Source organism: Odocoileus virginianus, chromosome 28 (assembly GCF_023699985.2).
Source record: "Odocoileus virginianus isolate 20LAN1187 ecotype Illinois chromosome 28, Ovbor_1.2, whole genome shotgun sequence".
Taxonomy (NCBI): Eukaryota; Metazoa; Chordata; class Mammalia; order Artiodactyla; family Cervidae; genus Odocoileus; species Odocoileus virginianus.
The window spans coordinates 8,205,737-8,228,733 of record NC_069701.1 but is presented as its reverse complement, the minus strand read 5'-3'; the positions used below and the strand labels follow the sequence as shown (position 1 = coordinate 8,228,733).

General features: G+C 42.0%; 1 protein-coding gene across 10 annotated transcripts in view; it reads left to right on the top strand.

Moving 5' to 3' along the window:
* The window catches only part of CCDC83 (coiled-coil domain containing 83), a 49,089-nt gene that overhangs the window by 3,089 nt on the left and 23,003 nt on the right, over positions 1 to 22,997 (top strand). For 4 of the 10 annotated variants that reach the window (XM_070457172.1, XM_070457168.1, XM_070457170.1 and 1 more), the window contains 5 exons: positions 3,388 to 3,510; positions 5,249 to 5,368; positions 8,884 to 8,968; positions 16,132 to 16,294; positions 19,627 to 19,794. In XM_070457172.1, the coding sequence (XP_070313273.1) occupies positions 3,416 to 3,510; positions 5,249 to 5,368; positions 8,884 to 8,968; positions 16,132 to 16,294; positions 19,627 to 19,794 (631 nt within the window). In that variant the 5' untranslated portion in view covers positions 3,388 to 3,415. Of the gene's footprint in view, positions 1 to 3,387; positions 3,511 to 4,608; positions 5,369 to 8,883; positions 8,969 to 16,131; positions 16,295 to 19,626; positions 19,795 to 22,997 lie in introns of those variants that run through there. The other 6 variants (XM_070457176.1, XM_070457175.1, XM_070457173.1 and 3 more) reach the window with 6 other exon arrangements.

Genomic DNA, 22,997 nt, shown 5'->3' with positions numbered 1-22,997 from the left:
ATAGACGTTTGAAGTTACTGACAAATCCGCGCAAGTGTTGATTTGTCAGGAATTATTTTAAGTGAAATCTTGGAAGATAGTTATTTTGTAGCTGTTTTTTTCTAGAATTCTCACCTTTTCCTGAGATAGGAATCTTCTAGGTGGTCAGGAACTGTAAATCCTTGTCAATGTTTATTAAAATTCCCATTGTTTGTAGGATATTATCTAATGCAAATGTACATTTTGACAGAATGTCATTAGCTCACTGCAAAAAGGCAACTGTTAAGCTGGTGACCCAAATGGCTTGCTAATTTTCTGTAAAGTATGTGAAACAATGAATCTTAATATAGTTTATGCACAAACCATTTATGCTTAATGGATCCACATTTTCACTCATATTTTATTAAAATCTTTTGCCTTGAGCTGCAGTTAGGTAACTAATTGTACACTGGTCAGAGAGTTGGAAACATAAGGGCCAGGTAACTGAAGTAATTAAGCAAAATGAGGTCATTTTTCCTCCAGCACCAGATGGGTACCACAGGTGGGAACCATAACACTTGATCTCTTCCATATGACTCAGAAAGAAAGTTAGAGATTAATGTTATTTGTTTCAGCTTTTAAATATTTTATAGTAAAAGTTTTTGTTAAACACTAAGTTCTTGTAAAATGAAACCCTTGACAGCATGCTATGGTTTTGTGTAACTGTTAAGTTAAAAATCCTAATTTTAAAATAGAAAGTAATATAAAAATTCAGTTTTTCTGAAACAAAAGATAGCAATTTTTTTCCTAGTGATAAGTTTCTGTGAACTGTGACAGTATGAGGCTTATGGAATCATTCTCAATACTTGCACATCTGAGAAGATAACACAACATATTAACCTGTCTTAATGAATCTTTTTGATATGTCACCTTTGTGGTTTTCAGTTAAAAAGTATTGTAGTATATTTGCATTCACAAATACTAGAATCTATTTGGATACAGAGATGAACACACTTGGCTAGAAAAGTCTTAGGCGCCAAGACTGAACCTCGCTAGAGGTCTGGTTATGCAAACAGCAAGTCTGCAGGGGGAAAGTATGTTTTTATTTCAGGGAGTTTTTCCGTTGTGGATCTGAATGACTTGTGTAGATTGCCTACTCAGTGATCCAAATCAGTGATGAAAGCTAATGGCCAAAAACCACATGGATTCGTCTTTACACCTAGCCTCATACTTGGCAGCAGGCAGACATTCTGCTTTACTTACCTGAAATTTACAAGATTATGCTTCTGGAGCCATAATTAAAGGGGCAAAAATACTTACTAAATTCTTTCTATATGGCAGACACTATGCCAGGTGCTTTAAATATTAACCCATTTCATCCTTACCAGTGTTTAAAATAAGAATTTTGTTCTCACTTTACAGATGATGGAACTGAAGCTCAAAAAGATTAAGTAGCCTACTCAAGGTCACCTAGATAGTAGGTGGTAAATCTAGGATTAAAATATATCTACCTGATTCACCCATCTAATTGTTCATTTGACAAGGACTGCATCTACTGTGCTAGGAGGGGAAATACAGTAATGTACAAGAATTACATCATCCCCACGCTCATAGAGTTTCCAGCCATTTTAACAAATAACTACAAAGGTTATGTTTTTCCTACCACACCCACCTAGTAATACATTGAATGCAAGTTAGGTACTTACCTTCTTGAGATCTGTTGTTGTTGTTCAGCTGCCAAGTCATATCCAACTCTGCAACCCCATGAACTGCAGCATGCCAGGCTTCCCTGTCCTTCATCATCTCCTTATATTTGCTCAAATGCATGTCCATTGAGTCGGTGATGCCATCCAACCATCTTGTCCTCTGTCATCCCTTTCTTCTCCCACCCTCAATCTTTCCCACCATCAGGGTCTTTTCAAATGAGTCAGCTCTTTGCATCGGGTGGCCAAAGTACTGGAGCTTTAGCTTCAGCATCAGTCCTTCCAGTGAACACCCAGGACTGATCTCCTTTAGGATGGACTGGTTGGATCTCCTTGCAGTCCAAGGGACTCTCAAGAGTCTTCTCCAACACCACGGTTCAAAAGCATCAATTCTTTGGTGCTCAGCCTTCTTTATAATCCAACTCTCACATTCATACATGACTACTGGAAAAACCATAGCTTTGACTATATGGACCTTTGTCGGTAAAGTGATATCTCTGCTTTTTAATGCATTGTCTAGGTCTGTCATAGCTTTTCTTCCAAGGAGCAAGCATCTTTTAATTTCATGGCTGCAGTCACCATCCACAGTGATTTTGGAGCTCAAGAAAATAAAGTCTGTCACTGTTTCCATTTTTTTCCCCTCTATTTGCCATGAAGTGCTGGGACCAGATGCCTTGATCTTAGTTTTTTGAATGTTGAGTTTTAAGCTGGCTTTTCCACTCTCCTCTTTCACCTTCATCAAGAGGCTCTTTAATTCCTCTTCACTTTCTACTATTAAAGGGGTATCATCTTCATGTCTGAGATTGCTGTTATTTCTCCCAGAATTTTGATTCCAGCTTGTGAGTCATCCAGCCCAATATTTCACATGATTTACTCTGCATATAAGTTAATAAGCAGAGTGACAATATACATTAATAAAAATCCAAAGATAAAAATCTGTCAAGAAAAACTATGATCTTAAAAGTACTCATTAGTTAGTACAAATTAGTAGACATACCAAATCCTCAAAGTGTTCCTCTTTACCATAAAAACTAAAAACAGTGGGTCTGATTTTCCCTTTTAAAAAATATTATTTTTGATGTTTCTTATTAAGATACAAAATCAATTAAGAGCTAATAAACAGTCACTGGTAATGATAATACATTATTTTTATCATTCTCATTATTTTGCATTTGTAAACCTCTTAACCATTTAAAAAACACTTTTATTAAAGTCCTTATATTTGCTCTTTATAGCAACCCTGGTCAAACCTAATTTCTTTGGATCCCAGTTCTAACTCTTTTAGAGCCTAGTTTTCTGGTCTTCATAGAAGGTTGTGCTTTTGTTTTGTCTTAATTTTTAATAACTAAAAGACATCTACTGAGCTGCTGTTATAGGCAGGGCACTCTGCCAAACACTGTGGAGACAGGAAATGATTGAAAAAGTTAAGTCCTTGCTCTTAAAGGCGCTCGATAGGGGCAACAGTTGTTGATGGATCGTGTAAGAGAGTAAGTCTCAGAAAGTCTGGGGTCCTGGTCTGGACCTGCTCTAAGCATGGAACTCAGCCGACTCAAGAATCCAACTGATTCCTGATGACCCAGCATCACGGATGATGTCAGCTCTGGGGACACGGGGGCAATCCGGATGGAAGAACCAGTTTTAAGTTAAGTCCCAGTAGTGCTTTATCTAATAAACACAAGGAAAGGAACAAAGAATTTATTTTTCCTGTGTCTCTTTTTTCAAACAGGTATTCTTCTTACTAGCTAAGCAACACAATGGAAACCACGGCGAAAACAATTAAAAAGGATACTCAAGATGGGCCGCCAAAGGAAGTCAAATTGCCTATCAGTGAGGCACTTCTAGACTATCAGTAAGTTTAGATTTTGAAATCCAAAAATTTTCTTACATCAGTGGCAAGCACTTCTAACACTCATATAAGTCCAGCAGAAAATGAAGTGCTCCAGAGCTGTTGAGGAAGCTGGATTGGAGGCATAATTTCACTCTCATGCTACGTGCCTATTTTCTTTAGGTTTTGGCACGTTGGCAGTAACACAGGCCAAGCTATGAAACAGTATTCGTGAATGGGTTTTGGCTCCCTCGCCCGCTCCATTGAATTATTGGTCACTCTCCCTCAAATACACAGCAACTTGCTGGCTTATCTTTTCAAACAGAGCACAGCTCAGTTAGTGTACCTTTACAAAAGAGTAAATGTACACACACTTCTCTTCTTCATTTAACTTTTTATTTCTAGACATTCCAATTTGCATTGTCCTCAAATGCCTACAAATCAAACCCAAATGATTTATAATTATTTTTAATAAGAATGGGCTTCCCTGGTGGCTCAGCTGGTAAAGAATCTGCCTGTAATGCAGGAGACCTGGGTTCGATCCCTGGGTTGGGAAGATCCCCTGGAAAAGGGAAAGGCTCCCCATTCCAGTGTCCTTGCCTGGAGAATTCCATGGACTGTATAGTCCATGGGGTTGCAAAGAGTCGGACCTGACTGAGCAACTTTCACTTTCACTTTAATAAGAATATCTTACTATTTCTATCCCAGAAGCTGGAGACAAGACTAGAGGTGATACCTGTCGTATGTTTATGTTTTATCCCACTGATGGAGAGTAAGCCCCTTGATAGCTTTTGAACTTCAACTTTGGGGCCCGGGGAGGTGTTTTAATGTGTAACACTTAGGAAGTGAATGAATACATGTTAGTTGTTTTTTTTTTTTTTTTCCCAAATAAGAAGGCACTTCATGCCTATTGAGCAAGTATTTGAATGTTTGCCCAATACATACAGGCAAGTCCTGATCTCTAGAGGACAAGAGTGAACAGGCCCACACGGTCCATTCCTAACGAAGCACGGGAGATGGACATTGAACACACAGCCCGGTCTTTTTTGAAAAACTGCATACCTCTAAGTTAGATCCTACAGAAGAACAGTGTAGGGTGCTCCGTGACAGCGTAACTGAAGAACCGGACAGACTCAGCGCGTGCGTGCGCGGTCGTTTCTGCCGCAGGGATCCGGAGGAGCTCGTCTGAGGGGGCCATGTGTGAGCTGGCCTCGGAAAGAGGAGGGGCAGATGCTACGGGGCCAGAGTGATGGGCGGCAAGGCTGATGGGAAGGAGGCCGGCTGAGGAAGGGCGTGTCGCAGTCCAGGAACGGAGAGAAGGCAGAGGGAGCGGGAGAGGGCAAGGGCGGGCAGATAGGCAGACCCCCGGGGACACGGGGGTCTCGGGAGTAGGAGGCCGTCTACTGGAGGGGGCCACGGTTGAAACTGGGGAGCAATGCTGGGGACCACGTCTCTAGAGAATCGTTCTCAACGACATTCAGGGAAAATCCAATGTCGTTCTTGCGAGACTCCCAGTCTGTATGTTCTTTTCAGAAGACAGTGAGTGAGAGGGTCAGAACACGGAGAGCACCCACGGGAAGCGACTTTTCACCAAGTTCCCTTTTATTTCGCTGGAGGTAACACTAAGTGACCGCCGGATTCCCCCTGCGCTCGATTCTCAGCGTCACTGAGGACTTGGCGCGTCGTGGCTTCTGCAAGGTGGGCAGGAAGCCCAGCTCCGTGACTGCACTCTGGTCTCCCACCTATTCCCCACGGCCCACAGGAATGGCATCCAGCTACAGCTCCTCTCTCCTCTGGGTCAGCCAGAGGCCGGTCTTCTCCTCTTCAACAGAGCTTTTCAAAGAGGCGAACATTTTAAAATTCTCATGATCGACTACAAGATGTAAGTTGAGCATTCCCATGCTTTCCATTCTCTTTCTTTGTTGAAATTAAATAAACAGCCTCATGGACTGGAACAGCCTGGGCCTGCCTGCGCCCTTCTGGTGACATTTCAGCTGCTCCTTGAGGTCCTAGGTGACGGGACTTTTGTCACATGATGAATAGTCAAGACGCCCCCCTCACCATCTGAGGAAGGATTGTCCAAGGGTCCCCAGCAGCATCTTACGTTTCTCTTACACAACCTCAGCCTCTGTGCTCAGGGCACAGGGTAGGTCATCCAGGACTCCTGAACAACTGAACTTTTCGTAATCCCTCTCAAGAAAATAAGGCCGTAGACCTCTGTGGTTTTTGGTGAAGAACTGAGACTGCCAATGTTGAATCTGCAGAGTGATCATGTCTTAGTCACCCTTTTTCCTCAGGGAATTTGTTCCAAGACTCCCAAGGGATGCCTGAAATCATAGATAGTACTGAATCCTTTATATACTATGTCTTTTCTTCACATATATACCTATGATAGAGTTTAATTCCTAAATTAGGCACAGTAAGAGATTAACAATAAATCATAATAAAAGAGAACAGTTCTAACAATATACTATATTAAAGTTATGTGAATGTGGTCTTCCTCTCTCTTCCCTTTACCAAAATATCTTATTGCATAATGTTAAATCTCTTAAGTAATGGTGGTTTTTATTTTTTCCTTTATATTTATTCCCCTCACCCGCCAACCCAGTTTTCTACAATGAGTTTGGACATAGGTATAGCAATAGGTACAGATATAGTTATGGGTTTTTAAAGGTATAATAAGTAAGAGTATAGATTATTTTTTGGAACCCAAATTTGTGTTCCTTCTAAGAATTTTTAACAAAATTGCATGGAGGGAGGAAGTTGACACATTACTATGTTAATACTCAATAAATAACCTATAATAAAAATAGGAAAGAGTTTTATTCAAGCCAAACCGAGGACTGTAGGCCAGGAGACACAGATTCAAGAAGCGGTTGAATTGTGTTCCACTGACTGCAAAATAGGGAGGCTTATTTAGGCAAAAGGGCTTCCTTGGTCCCTCAGTGGTAGAGAATCCACCTGTCAATGCAGGAGATGCAGATTCGATCCCTGGGTTGGGAAGATCCACCGGAGAAGGAAAAGGCAACCCACTCCAGGTTTCTTGCCTGGAAAATCCCAGGGACAGAGGAGTCCAGTGAGCTACAATCCATCGGCCCGAGTCAGACACGAATTAGTGACTTAACAACAAAGCAACATACAGGCCAAAACCACAGTTACATGTTGTTTGTCAAGAATTAGGATTGGAATTGGTGAGAAGTAAGGGTGTATGTTAAGCAAGGATTGGTTGGGATCCAAAATGGTCACACAGTTACCAGGGAGACTCTGAGGCCATAAAATTGCACCTGGCAGCCCCTGGCAAAAACATTATTTTGAAAATGGCTGGTGGCATCTTTGATACAGTGCAAAACAAAGTTCTCAGTGATACAGAAGTGTGTTTGAAACCACATCCACAATGGCCACCCAGCTCCATTATGAATGCCTGAACCACAGTTACTCCATTTTGATCTTTAAATGCATTCTTTTCTGTCACGGTTAAAGCAAATGAACAATAGATGTTTGACAGGCCACAGGTTGTTCTAGTCAGCATAAAGTTCAAGCCAAATCAGGAATAAGCCAGGATGACTTCCTCATACCTCAATATGGGAAAATGCCTTCCATCAACTAACATTTTAATGAGGAGGGAAGGGACGAGGTAACAGATGCATTGCATTAGTGTTAATTTCATATCACTGTGCTTTAAAACAGTGCGATAGCCTTTTCAAAGCACTTCAGTGTATATTAAGTGCTCAGGATAAACCGCGCTGGTTTATTTTCCCACTTGCTTCAGCATTTAGTGTGACGTGGGCTACTAGGGCACTGAGTAGATAAGGGAGATGTGAACAGGAAGAAGTGTTCAGAGAACAGGGAGGCTTGAATTCCCACAATGGCTAATGGAAGGGAGCTCTGAGGTTCAGCTTCATCTGAAAGGGAAAATGTTAGTCGCTCAGTCATGTCCTACTCTGTGACCCCATGGACGGTAGCCCACACCAGGCTCCTCTGTCCCTGGAACCCTCCAGGGCAGAATACTGGAGTGGGTAGCTGGGATCTTCCCGACCCAGGGATCAAACCCAGGTTTCGCGCAATTGCAGGCGGATTCTTTACCCTCTGAGCCACCAGGGAAGCCCATCTCTGAGGCCTGAGGAGGCGGAAGTGAATTCCCAGGAGAGGCTAGGTGAAGTTAAACCTGCAACTACCAAATGCTCCACAAGGGGGCCGTTGAAGCAGCCAAACCTTTAGGGCAACCTAGAATCCACCCCACCCCCAGGCTTGCTGATGCCATTCAGACCTCTTGGAACTGCTCCCTGCAGAAGCAACACAAGGCAAAGCCTAGAGGATTTGCTCATTTTTTAAATGTTTTGTTTTTCTCTTCATTTGGAAAGAAAGCTTTGTTTTTATCTCTACTAAGTTTACAATATCATAAATACAAATGATATTCCAGGGGAAGGACTGAGGACATAAGATTGAAATTCACCTGAAATTTACTGAGCACTTACTTTATGCTAGAAACATGCATGTATGATCTTATTTTCATCTTTATAAAATACATAGAGCTGGGTGGGTGTTGTTATCCCTCTCTTGACAGCTTGGAAACTGAGTTCAGAGAAGTGACTTGTTGAGGTCATGTGGGTAAGAAGTGGAAGAGACAAGATTGAAAAGCAGAGTTTCTCATTCTGCAAATACTCCTACACTACAAATACACCACACCACAGAGGTGCTCTCTCTATAAATATATATTTAATAGAGGCAAGGGTTTACATGGAGCTAGTTCTGTTCCTTTATTTTGGTCTCAGATTTAAAGTGGAAAGATTTGTGAGGTAACAGATACCCTTAACTCTTCAAATAGATATCAAACTGCCTGTACCAGAGTCTTCCCATGCTTTCTATATTTTATACCTAACAGACATTCAGCAAATACTTGTTTGGTGTTAAAGAAATGTACTTGTGTCAAGAAAGAAACTTTTCACTATTTGTAGACAAGATGGTATACTAATGAACTTTAACCAAGGGATCAGCCTGGTTTACCCTACTGTTTCAAGAAGCTGTGCTTGCCCTTGTAAAGTCTTTGTCTTGTCATTTTTGTCTTAATGTTTTTGGATTTCCAGGAAGCATGTTTTCTGTATGCCCTTTCCTAGGTTCTTTTTATGCTGAATTATTTATAATGAAAAAGTATAAAAGTTATGACTATGAAATAAAAATGGGGATTGATATTTTTTCAAACTTGAAGTTATCTCTCTAATATATACTTTAGTGAGTAAAATATACTCAGAAACACAGCATCAGTAAAGATTCTTATCCCTAAATGGGTTTTATAGTATATTTAATACTTTATTTCAATCCAAATTGTATAATTTAAAAATTTTCTTTCATTAATTTTTCCTAAAGGAAATAATTGTAATACATTATTTCTGTTACTAGCTGTCAAATAAAGGAAAATGCAGTAGAACGACTTATGGCTCGAAGAAAGAAATTTAGAGAAAAGAATCCAAAGTATCATGAAAGAGTGAGTATAAAATATAAAGCTAATACCTAATCATTAAACATTTATGCAAATGCTTTAAAATTTTTTGAGTTACAATGAAATAAATTCTAGGAAATTATCTTCTTTAGTGCTTAGAGCTGATTAATTTACAATATATTTAAATGTATTTTTGTACATGGGAGGCAAGAGGGTACTGCTGTTTTTATTTATTAATTATAATGTCAAAGGAAGTCACCTTAAATTGTGTTATTTAGATCATGAGGACACTGAATCTTATGTTTAAAAACGTAAAACTCTGCAACCCCACTTATCTTTTAATTTCTTATTTAGAAAATCTACAAGAAAACAGATAAAGAAATTTAAAATACAGAGCCCATGAGGAAATACTGAGAGTGTCCCCTATTAAAACATTCGCTTTATATGGATCCCGAAACTTCCACCTCTATTTTATTTGACTTTCGTCTACAGAAGACTGTGTCTACAAATTTTAATAAAATTTGAGTCAGAGACCTGAATTTTTGCATCCTGACTGTACAACTTACTGCTAATGTCATCTTGGCCAAAACTGGTGTAAGCCTCAGTTTCCCCCTTGGGAAACAAGGATTCCTGTCTTCCTCAATGGGGCAAATTTGTCCATTTGTTCAGCAAATACATGCTGGGCAAGACAACCCTGACGTTGTTGTGATTCTGAAAAACTGGTACTTACAGCAGGAACTAAGAAACTGCGGCCGATGGATGACAGTGGAAGGGGAAGTCTGGCTCGGCACCTGGAGGCAGGGCCCACTTAGAGAGGTCCCGGGCGCAGGAGAGTGCGCTGCCGCCAGGAGGCCGATGCACGCCCCCGCGTGGTCAGCACCGGAGCCCCGGCTGGCTCTGGGACTTCCGATTGGCTGTGGAAAGGACGATAGATCAGGACTGAGGAACCGCTTTCCCATGACCCATCAACTGGAGCCAGAGACAATGTTCTTGTTTCCAGGAGGATTAGCTCCTGATAGGTCTAAGTCGGCTCTTGGAGTCATTAGTGGACCCAGCAGTGAGGAGCATAGGACGACAGACTAGCTCGACTGTATTTATCTATTTCTTTCCATATACGCTGCTGTTACTACAGTTTAAGCCAGCGTCATCTCTTACCCATCCTTCCCCTCACCAGTACATTTTCCACAGGGCAAGCAGAATGACCCTTGGAATATGGTAAACCTTTCAGTGCTTAAAATCCCACAGTGGCTTCCTGCTGCACAGAAAACAAAATCCATGGATCTTCCTAAAGCCTTCCAGGTCCTTCAAAATTTGACCTCTACTCACCTCTCCAGTTCATCTGCAGCTATCCCAGCCTTTGCTTACCCCTACTTCTTTTAAATATTATGAAGCCCAATCTTTTTCTCACTGTGGTACCTTTACAACAAAGAGGCTGTTTCCCCTTCCCAGAATGCTCTTCTCTTGGCTAGCTCCTCTTCATTCCCCCCATCTTAGCTGGGATGTTACGTAAAAATATTTCTCCGTTATTTAATTGAAAGCCCTTTAGGTAGCAGCAATCAAATCTTATCTTTGTTTCTCCAAAGGGCCCAGCATGAGTAGGTGTTCAATAAATATTTGTTGGGTTGACCCACAAATACCAGTGGGAGGAAAAATTTTGAGGTCACAGATATTTAAATTGCTAAGTTTAACATGACTCGTTAGCGAGATATATTTTTCTCTCCACTTATGTCCACATCGGAAATGTCCAAATCGGAAAAATTATGCCCTCTTCTTTCATCGTTTCTTCCTATGCGTTTAGCTTTGTTTAGATGATTGCCGCTATCTTTCTCTCTTTCTCTGATCGCATTCATTGCTCCTTACAGCACTAGACATTTCACAGCTCACTGTGCCCACGCCCTTACTTCCCAGTACATACTTCCACGCCTACTGTTCCCCTGCAACCATTCTAGCAAAAGTTGTAATGACCAATTAGCCAGGTCCAATCTACTCTTTGAGGCCTTACCTTACACCTTACTCCTCCAGCAGTCACTCCTGGCAACTTGAAACTCTTTTTCCTTTGGGCTCCAGGACGTCACTCTTTCTTAAATTTCCTTCTACTTCGCTGATCATTTTTTTCATTGTTTTTTTCCCCTTGAATAGGAAAAGAAACTGCCCTTAAATTAGAGTATTTATCCCCACCCTTTAATTAGAGTATTTATCAAGGTTCTGATCTTAAACCTACTCTTTCAGCTCTCTGTGGATCATCTTATTTAACATCATGGCTTCAAATGCCATCTTTGTGGTGATATCTCATATGCATATGTGACAGAATTTAGGGTTTCTGACCCACTTCCAACTTGTATGTGTGGAGGCGTCCCCTCACCAACAAGCGATTCTCAGACTCTGGCGGGGTGTGTGAGAGTTCACCTCAATTCTGACACTTACCTACCTGGAGATACAATCAGATTCCACAGGTAAAGGGCTCAGTCCCACAAGACCACCCTCCACTTCAGACGCCAGTTACCAGTCCAGGCTGTTACTTGCACTTCTGGTTGACTGGCTATAAATCAGAGGCTCTTACAACCCCATCCTCCTTAGGTTCAATTAACTTGCTAGAATGGCTCACAGAACCAGGAAAACCCATTTACTCACTGGATCTTAAAAAGAGTATTAAAGGCTATGAATCGACAGTCATATGAAGAGATACAGAGAGCAATGTGAAAGTGAAAGTCGCTCAGTCGTGTCCGACTCTTTGTGACCCCATGAAAATAGCCCATGGAATTCTCCAGGCCAGAATACTGGAATGGGTAGCTGTTCCCTCCTCCAGGGGATCTTTCCAACCCAGGGATCAAACGCAGGTCTCCGACATTGCAGGCGGATTCTTTACCAGCTGACCACCAGGGAAGCCCCTAGAGAGCAAAGTACCAAACAAAGGAGCTTCTGCCCTTGTGGAGCTCGGGGCCTGGCAGAGCAGCACATGACACTCCTTTTTCAGGTTTTAATGGAGGCTTCATTGCATAATCGTGATTGACTAAATCACTGGCCAGTAGCAGCTGATTCTACCTCAAGTCCCTCTCCTGTCCCTGGAAATCAACGCGAGGGACTGCAATCCTCTAATAACTTGATCGGTTCTCCTGGCAATCAGGACCTCCCTCTCTCTCTCTCCCAGATTCAAAAGTCACTTTCATTAACATAAACCCAATTGTGATGGCAGAAAATTCCATGGGTTTTGGGCACTGTGGGCCAGGAGCTATGGGTGAAAATCATTAAAAAAAAATAAGAATATGTCTAAGAAATACAGATATATATTTATATATCTCTATATATATATTTATATCATAAACATATCATATATATTTATGCTCTTTGGAAGGGAAGCTATGACAAACCTAGACAGTGTATCAAAAAGCAGAGACATCACTTTGCGAGAAAGGTCCATCTAGTCAAAGCTATGGTTTTTCCAGGAGTCATGTACGGATGTGAGAGCTGGACCATAAAGAAGGCTGAGTGCCAAGGAATTGATGCTTTCAAATTGTGGTGTTGGAGAAGACTCTTGAGAGTCTCCTTGGACTGCAAGGAGATCAAACCAGTCAATCCTAAGGGAGATCAACCCTGAATATTCATTGGAAGGACTGATGCTGAAGCTCCAATACTTTGGCCACCTGATGCGCAGAGCTGACTCATTGGGAAAGACACCGATGCTGGGAAAGATTGAAGGCAGGAGGAGAAACGGGACAACAGGGGACGAGAAGGTTGGATGGCATCACTGACTCAATGGACACGAGTTTGAGTAAACTTCAGGAGACAGTGAAAGACAGGGGAGCCTGGTGTGCTGCAGTCTTTGGGGTCGCAAAGGGTTGGACACAACTTAGTGACTGAACAACAAAGAAATACATTTTAGTCACCTGAGTGACCAAAGATATACATACATATATTTCTTGTAAATGACAGTATCACAACCATACACTAAAAAGAAGAAAGTGTAAAAACTGGTGAAATAGAAATAAAATCTCTAGTTCAATTAATAACATTGTAGCAATGTTGATTTCCTGGTTTTGATACTGTGCTTTCATTAGATAAGGTGTTGTCATTTGGGAAAGCTGGGTGGACAGTAGGTGGGAATTGCGTGTCCTATTCTGGCAACTTCTATTCTTGTTCTTGTGAGTCTAAAAAAGTTTTTAAAAGGCCATGAGATGGCCTTATAACAAAACAAGAATAACCCTTCCTTTGTAGCTTAGATACTAAATCTCCTTTCTTCTATTTTATAATATGATAATTAGTCTTACCTCAAATAATAAATTTACCTCATAAGATAAATGTCTTTTTTAAAGCATATTGGTGGATATATTTAAATTTTGTTTCTGTATATCACTCAAAATAGTGAATTTTGTAACAGTGTCAGACACATTTATTTCAGTATATCACTCAAAATAGTGAATTTTGTAACAGTGTCAGACACATTTCTTTTCTATTTGAAATTCTTACAGGATTTGGGAAGTTTAATATAGATGTTATTAAATTTATGTATCTATGCCCTATACATGCATGTGGCCTTTTAGATTCTTAGGGATTCATAAGAGCTTTCAAAACTCCCTATGGACATCTAATCTCCAGTTTTCTTCTGAAGTTTTTTTTTTTTTTTTTGGTCAGCTTGTTGTTTACCTTAACTTTTATTAACACCTCAGGGAGCTGTGGGCTTCCCAGGTGGCACAGTGGTAAAGAATCCGCCTGCCAATGCAGGAGACGCAAGAGATGCGGGTTCAGTCCCTGGGTCAGGAAGAGCCCCTGGAGGAGGAAATGGCAACCTACTCCAGTATTCGTGTCTGGAAAATTCCATGGACAGAGGAGCCTGGCTGGCTACAGTCCATAGGGCTTCAAAGAGTCGGACACACACACACACACACACACACACACACACACACACGGAGCTGTAATGTTCAACAATTGTTGATTGTTTTTGACAAACCAGTCTGGGAGAAGGCTGTTAATGCACTGGGTAAGCTCTGAGTCGGGTCAATTAAAGACAAAGGTTGCCAGTGGGGTTTTCTAGGGAATTACCAGATAAGTCAAATAATGACCCTTATTTAGGAACTGGGCTTTGCAACAGTTCTGCCTCTCTTAACTTTTCTTCCTAATCCTCAGCCACAGGCTGCTAGATTGCTGGGTTTTACCATAATTGTGGGGCTATTGGTTTTTAGGGTAAGTTTGAAATGCCACAAAACTCACTGTTCTTACTAAGAGTCAACCATTTTTCTTGAATAAACACTCCCTGGAAGTTACTGCAAAGCCTTTAATTTCCAGAGTTCTGAAAAGTTGATTTTGCCAATCTTTGCCAATTTTTTCTCATTGCCTTTATGGAGAAGTGGATTTTCAGAAGTCTTACTCCACCACTCCAGTTTATGTCATTCTCTACAAGATTTTACAAAATTAGAAGGAAAGAAATTCAGTTTTCAGACATATATCATATCATGAATTCTTCGGTACTAAAAATTCTTCAGAGACAGAATTTAGATACTTTAGAATATTACAAACAAAAGATCAGAGAAGTTAAACTGTGGGATTTTGAATATCATATCTTTTTAATCTTTATTTCTATTTTTTTTTTTAAATCACTCAAAGCCTGTCCAGTCTGTCTTTTTGTTTTGGGCTGTATTTATCAATACTGAGCATCATAAAGTTAATTGTCTGTTGCTTTTGTTCAGTTTATCAAAGTTTTAAATTAAAATTCTAAAGCACTGATATGACAGTCATGTCATACAGCCTGTGGAATGACCTAAAGAGCATTAAGTTTACATTAAAATCCTCTCTGAGGACTTTTGAAACTAGTGTCTATTTTGCTAAACAATTTTAAGAAATCATATTTTTCAGCCATCAACTTTAAAGTTTGTTGGATTCAATATTAAAGACCTGAGTTTTAGTAGGCTGCAGCACTATCAATAAATCACAGATATTTAGATTATCAGAAAGAACTTGGCTACCCAAAATGTGGGTTGTGGGCCAGCAGGTTTGGCATCACCTGGAACATATAAGAAATGCAGAATTACAGGCATCATACCAAACTTAATCAGAATCTTCATTTTTAACAAGGTCCCCAAGTGCTGGGTATACATGTTGAAGTCTGAGAAGTATTGGCTTAGAGAATCAATTTTGAGAAAGAAAATATTCTTACAGTAGAGTATCTATGAAGGTTGCTGCTGCTGCTGCTAAGTCGCTTCAGTCGTGTCCGACTCTGTGCGACCCCATAGACAGCAGCTCACCAGGCTTCCCCGTCCCTGGGATTTTCCAGGCGAGAACACTGGAGTGGGTTGCCATTGCCTATGAAGGTAAAGAGAATAAAACCATGAATATCAGAAATAAAATACAATGTTGAAAAAACTATAGTAAAGAGGATATTAAATTATAGGAAAATAAGCAATTTTTAAAAGAAGTATTGAAATATTTTAAGTATATACATTTTATTAGGTCTAAGAAATTGAGGAAGAGACCCCAGGGAAGTGAGTATTAAAACTTAAAGGGAGAAAAAAAAAAACTTAAAGGAAGGCTAAGAAAAGTACAAGAAATATGTATTAAGTTCACACACAATAAAATATCTCTACATATACATAATAAACTAGCAAGGGCAAAAATAAAGTCCAAGTTGATTAAATAAGAAACATGGAAACATGGACAGGATATTCACAAGAAGAACAGAGTTCATGTTTCAAGTGTGGAGTACTGGAATTGTGAGTAATCATCACCCCAGAAGAAGAGAATTAGGGTCACTTGTGAGAAAAGCAAAAAATAGTGTAAATCCCACAAGAGAAGTACTTTTGTCTGTTTTGTTCATGAATATATGCCTAGTGTCTGGATGACTCGTGGCATATGGTAGATGACTCCATAAATATTGAATAAATGAATGATGTTTCCTAGAAAAGAAACATATTTGTGGGAGTTGAAGAAAGTGACCTCTGAAGTCTAATTTCAATGTTCATCGATCCAATGATAGGGCAATAGACTGACAGATGATTAACACAGGTTTTAAAATTAAACTGTCTCTTCAGTGATTACTGCATTGATGGATTTGCTTTTGAGTCTTCCATCTTCCACATGCTCTTTGGAGATATTATTGAATAAATTATTTCATTAACTATTTCTTATTTTGCGAGCCTCAGCATGTGATTCTGTTTTGAGGGAAAACAATGGAGATACTTCAGCAGAGGTAATTAACAACTCTTTGATATTCACGACAGAATAAACACTTAAAGGATGAACAAATTTGGCACATACGGAAACTACTAAAGGAACTGAGTGAAGAGAAGTCAGAGGGATCCGTAGTTGTAACAAGAGAGGAAGTTGAAAACGCGATGAAGGAAACATGGAAGTTTGAAAGAGACCAGGGACAAAACTTGAAAGGTGATTTAGGCACTTAGAAAATTATCATAAAGCCGTATCAATGATTTAGGCACTTAGAAAATTATCATAAAGCCGTATCAAGTTATTTCTTGAATGTATTTTTTTGTCTCCTAATACGTTCAAAATGCCGTGGACATACTTCAAAGGACATAATTACCGCCACAACCACAGACCCATGTAGGTAAGTGGGTGAGAGAAGGAAATAGCAAAGTGGGTGGAGATAATGAAGCCAGGTGAGGGGGAGTAAGGGCAGTGTCAGAAACACAGCAGGAGCCCTCTGGCCTTGAACACCAGCCCGCATCCTGTGAGGCACCACCCTGGACTGCAGGCGGTGGTGATCTGCTCTGCTGTGAGGAAATTGTCTTGTTTGGTGTCTTCATGGCTTCAGCCTCAGCTCAGGCTTGGGAATGGTAAGGAGAGCATAAAGCTTCCTCCCCAGCCCCAGTATCTCTAAGGAAGCCAAGCCCCTATTTAGATGGGGAAAGAGAGACTGGATTTGGAAAGGGGGACATTTACAGGACGTGGATAGAAATGATGCTGGTACAGAAGGTGAAAGACGCAGGACAGAGTCTTGCCACGGGCTCAGGAAGTACCAGGGTCCTGAAAGCTGGACCCTCAGTGTTGACACATGCATTGAAAAAAAATTCCTATTTCTTCATCTTGAACTTGCTGCTCAGATTTCTAGATTTTTTTTTTTTTTGCCAGAACCTCTATAAATACCATCCCTGCCAGGAACCTGGAAAACAGGGGAGAGACTGGAGTGCTACCAGAAAGCAGTACGAGAACCTGAGAGGCAAAAACGAGGGACTAGATTTCCTTGGATTTCCCCAAGCTCTCCAGAGAGCCAACTTACTCAGCACTTGGCACGGAGCAGGCGCTCCATTCGTAGATAGTTGTCGTTTCGAGTGAAGTAGTTACCAAGGCCACAGGTCAATCAGCAGGCTTCATTTTAGGGGCTCTCTAACCCTGTTCCATAAGCCTCCTCAGGCAGAGCCCCTGTAGTGACAGCAGGCACGGGGTGGTGGATGTGTTTCCTGGCCAGCCCGTCTCCAGGAGAAGCCTGCTTCTGTGTGCAAGGGATGCTTTACGAACTCTCTTGAGATGCGTGTGAGACCTCAGACGTGCTCACTACGCTGCCTCTGCAGGGAAAGGTCCAGTTAGTGGAGGGGTGCCTGTGTGTGGTCTGGGCTGGGGCTGGGGTGCGCGTGTCCCCCAAGGCCGGGGACGCGCTGGGCGACTAGGACAGGAGGGCTGGGCGTGTGTGGTGGTCCACGGGAGAAGGAAGCCCGCGGAGGCCGAGGAGAGGGAGAGGGAGGGGACGTGTCTACAAGGGCTCTCTGAGGCCGTCACGGTTGGTACCAGATGGTCGCCCGCAACTCTGTTCAGTTCACGGAGCAGCCTGGGACGGTGCAGAGCCTCTGAGCCGTCTGGACCTGCTGAGTCAGAGAGTCCGCATTTGGACAAGGTCACAGGGGGTTTCTGCTCACAGTCAGGTTTGAGAAGTGCTGACAAAACTCCCGCCTTCCTACGTTTACCTGGGACGCCTTCAGTTGCGAGGATAAAAATCCAACCCAGACTAGTCCAAGCATAAAGAAGAGGTTAATCTCTTCAAGTAACCAGACAGAAAAGGCAGGGTGTGACTGAGCTGAAGCCGGAGCCTCACAGGCTGTCAGAGCCCAGCTTCCGCTTATGCGTCTCCCTCTCCTGCTCCCCCTCTCCCTCTCCTATCACCCCCTCTTTCTAGCCCACCCTCTCCCTCCCCGCACTGCCCCTCTCATCCCTCTTGCCTCTGCCTTCCCCTGGAAAGCAGGCTCCTTTTTCCGAGAACGTTCTCCCTGTGAGTCTAGAACTCTGACCATAGACACCTCTGAACGTACATCCTTATAACCTCAAAGTGGAGTGGAGACAAAAAAAGATATGTTTTCTACCAGTTTCAGTGAGAGCATTTCTAGGGAAAGACTGAGCCAGGGCCTAGCTTGGGGTGCATGCTCAACCCTGGACCCATCTCTCTGGCCGGGAAAAGGGGCGTCTGTGGTCAGTGTATTTACGTGACGAGGGAGACGTGTGTTACGAGACGGGAAGGGAGAGAGGGGTGCTGGGAAAGCAGAACAGCAGCTGCTACCCCCACCTGTCTTTCAAAAGCTTCAGTGACATCAACCAACCCTCCCCGCAAAGCCTGAACGTGGTGCAGGGCTGAGTCAGGGGCAGTCTGCTCCCAGAGGGCAGCTGATCACTGGGGTGTAGTGTTCTTAATTGTTTAATAACAAGAACCGCTTGTTAAGGGAATTTAAAAATGTATAATATATTTTTAATATTAATATGTTAAGTATGTATTAATGTATTATTATCACACCTTTGACAAAGACATGTCTGGAGTCCTTCTGGATGTTTGGGCTGAAGAGCATCTCTCTGGCCTGAAAGAATGCTTCACTCATTTCATAAACATTTACTGAGCATCAACTAATGGCCAGATTCTCTGCCAAGTGCTGGGTTGACAGAGATGAATAAGATGTGGTCTTGCCCTCCGGAGCTCTCAAACCAGATGGGACGGGGCAGTGAGCCAAACAGCATTAAGTTCATCGTACCTGGTTCTGGTGATGCTTCCTTTTCCAGAACATTCAGCAGCTTGATACTCAGCCTAAAGACTGTGTAGAATATCATGTATAGTAAGTACACAGGGGCAAACTGAGACAGCTCCATATTTCTACACATTTAACTGAGGAACTTAGCTTTCACTCTGAAGTCTTAACTATGTGGCGACTGGGAAGAGAGGTGATTATGACTATCATATGCTGTCATTTCACACAAGGAAAGCTCAAAGAGTTGATCTGTAAATGATGGACTCAAACAACGTACTTAACAAAAAAAGGTCACCAAGGACAGTGGAAGGATGTAAGTTGGAATTACTTTGCCCAGAGACATAATGACCAGAAAAACGACAATTTACAATAAAAAGTATATGTGAAATAATACATTGTACAAAACAGGATGCTTATCAAGCTATCACAGGCATAATTTAAACTTGTGGGTCCCTAGGCGTATAAGTTGATTGCATGTTTTCATTCTTGGTCACAGCCCCAAACCACACCATCTACTTTAAAATTGAAAGTTTATTTTTACTTAGCTTTTGAATCATGAGGGATAGATAAACAATAGTTTGAATAGTTTAGACTTCCCTAAATTGTAGATATAAAATTATATTTATGAGTTGATATTTTCTTTTTTGAGTTGATATTTTCATATCAGACTTTAATTTCACAAAATCAGAGTGCAACATATGATGGTTGCAAGGACAACAGAAATGACCCAAAATCTTGATGTTCTTTCAACAGATATGCGCATCCAAATAAGTAATTCTGAGAAGCTATTTCTTGAGAAACTCAGTGAGAAAGAATATTGGGAGGAATACAAGAATGTAGGGCGTGAACAACATGCTAACCTCATCACCTCCTTACAGAACGACATCAACAGAGTTAAGGAGAATGCCAAAAAAATGTCAGGTCAGTTGCAAGAAAACTGGTTCAGATTGAATAAAAAAACTGTTTAGGGGGCAGACATTTGGTGAAAGGAAGGAAGAGGTACCCTGGAATCATCCATCAGCTTGAGCATTACGAGTAAGGATACAGTGGAGGAAGTAAACTTGCCAGGACTATCTGTGAAACTGAGGAGGGGAAGTGAAGGGAAGGGTGTGTGGGCAGAAGCCTTGCCGCTGACTTTGAGAAAGAAGCTGCATTCAGTGGGTGCGGCCTGCATGCTCTCATACCTGGCTCTGGGTCAATTCCACCGCGGAAGGAGGGTCCTGGGAAGGGGTCGTATTAGAGAAGTAATCAGCTGAGGCCCAGCTAGGGCAACCTACCCAAGCTAGACAACCAGAATCGTTATAGAAGAATGGCCAAGTAAATGCTAAGCTGTCGTCGGAAGGAAACTGAAGAACAAACATGGGACAGGAAGGGAAGAGGGTGGGACAGGAAGGCATCAGGGAGGACAGATCTCACCGGAGGTCACCTGTCTGTCCCTGAGGCCGAGCAGAGTGCCTTCAAAGAACTCCAGAGACGCAGAGACCCGGAAGCCAAGGGTAGGACAAACGGGAGAAATCTGGCCCCAAAGAGCGGCGTGGGTGGATGGCAGTTCTGAGCCCAGCTGGTCCTGGAGCCTTGTTCTGTGGGAGGAGGGTGTATGTGGGGTACCCCAGTATCCCCTCTGAGGCTCTGCCCGGTCACCCCGCTTCTGGACCAATTTTCATGTGTGTTTCTCAATTCAGGGCCTCTGCACCACGTCGGTGGTATAAATTTGGCCCTAAATCAGTCTGCAACTGGAGTTAAAATATTTCAAAAGGTTCTTCTCCCCCAAAAGAAGAAAGTAAGAGTGACACCCTCCTACCCTTGTCTGTTCCCCCAGCCACTGAGATCCCCTTTCTAGATAGAAACACCATTGCTAGTTCCTTATGTAACCTTTCAGAAAGATCCTGTGCATGTCTCATAATATACATGTATGTTACAAAACAGCATGCTACAGATGCAATTTTTCACTTATTCATTCAAGTAACAATATGGACGTCTTTACAGATCGGTACATGTTAATACTGCCTCATCCTCCCAATGTCTCCTTTGTTGTACTATAATTTTTTTTAACTACTCCCCTACTCGTAAGTGATAACTCACTGTAGCTTTAATTTCCATTTCTCTTCCTGTAAGCGACAGTGAATATCTTTTCATAAACTCAAGAACTATATGGATTTCTTTTCTGTTCTCATCCTTTGTTCATTTTTCTATTGTGTTGTGGAGCTCTTTACTTTCCAAGGAAATTAGCTCTTTAACTGTGATTTAAGGTGCAAGTATTTTCCCCCTTCATTATTAGTCTAAATCAATTTGTCTGAAGTCTTACTCCTACCATCCCCCTTTTTTCCCACCTTCCCCCTTCTTCCATGACTTCTCTGAAATTCTCCTCCCACACCCATGACCATGGAGTTTGTGTTAGCTAGACAGCTTTAACTGCAAGGAATAAGTACTTTAGAAGAAAGGGTTTTTATTGTAAGTGAAATGGGATATTAAAATGAAACTTGTAAAATCTGTTTAAACCTGGGTGTCTATACGATGGGTGGTGGTGGTTGTTTGGTCACTAAGTAGTGTCCAATCCTTTTGCGACCCCATGGACTATCTGCCAGGCTCCTCTGTCTGTGTGGTATTTGTATGAGGAAAATTTGTAACTTCATAGTGCCCAATTTATCAGTCTTTGATTTTATGATTTGAGATTACAAATACATTCTCTAATATTTTCTTCTAGAATTTATTATATCTTCATCTTTATATTTAAATCTCTGATTTTTTTGTGCAAGGTAGGAAACCAACTTTCTTTTTTGCCAGATGACTTTCCAGTTGTCTTAACATCATCTATTAAATGAGCCATTTTTACCCTGTGATCCACAATGATGACTTTATCACACTGTCATTTCCCATGTGTGTTTGGCTCTCTTTCTATATTTCCTATTCTGTTCCATGGATCTATGTGTTTGTGCAAAGTTCAAGGTCAAGGGACTGACAGATTGGGTGCCTAGGGAGAGCTTGCTTCTTGGTTCAGAGACACTGTCTCTCTGCTGTAACCTGACAGAGAGGAAGGGGCAAGAGAGCTCTCTGGGGTCTCTGTTATAAGGGCACTAATCCCACGCATGAGGGCTCTAGCCTCCCGATCTTATGACCTGCCAAATGCCAGGACACTGGGGTTCAATGTACTAACAATGTGGGGAAGGGAGCGGGGTCACAGACATTCAGTCTGCAGCAGCGAGCACTCCCAGAGCAGCTTGTGGCAAAGAGTGGAGCGTTTCCTAGGGACCTGTTGTCTGAGAGAGTGCTGGTACACAGGCCTGTTAAATTTTACCTGCGGGTTGACAAGAGTGGTCAACCCACTCCAAAGAGAAATAGGTGCCTGTACATGTGGGAGGGAGGAGGAGACAGAACCAGAGGTCAAAGGGACAGTCATCAGCCAACCTCCAATGACAGCACATCCCCTGCCCTGCATCAAGGGTGTGCCGGTGAAATGTAACTAGCAATGGGGAACCTCCAGAGAACCTCCACAAACACCCCCGAGAGAGGAGCCTCAATCTTGAATGCCAGCTGGCCCCAGAAAATGAGGCCTTAGCTTGAGATAGGATCAGTCAAGTGAGTGCTTTCTTGTCCTTCCAAGGCTCCCCTTCAGCCCTGAGGGGGACGGAGGTGTGCCAGCTCAAGCCAGAGGAAACAGTAGTAGGTTTAAGCTAGGAAGGGAACAGCCATAACTTTGAATGAAGCTTGAAATTTCGATTGTTATAAAGACTAGATATCTTAATTTCAGATTGGAAGATCTTCAGTTATCACGAAGGAACCAGAAAAAATCATAGGATTGCCATGCATGTTAGTGAGAGAGGGCTAATACCCTCAAAGTATACATTTTAAAGGGAAGAGAGAAAAGACGTCCCTGGGTGGTCCCGTGGTTAAGAATTCGCCTTCCAAAGTGGAGGACACAGGTTCGATCCCTAGTCGGGGAACTAAGATCCCACATGCTGTACCATATGCCACACCTAAAGAAAGCCCGCATGCTGCAACGAAGACCCAGTGTGGCCAAAGCAAAACAAACACACAGAGAAATGGAAGAGAAAAGCAAGGTTGTCGGTGCCCCATGGTCACGTTTGTTGGACACAGGACTTGCCGTGAAGGATGGAAGGACCAAG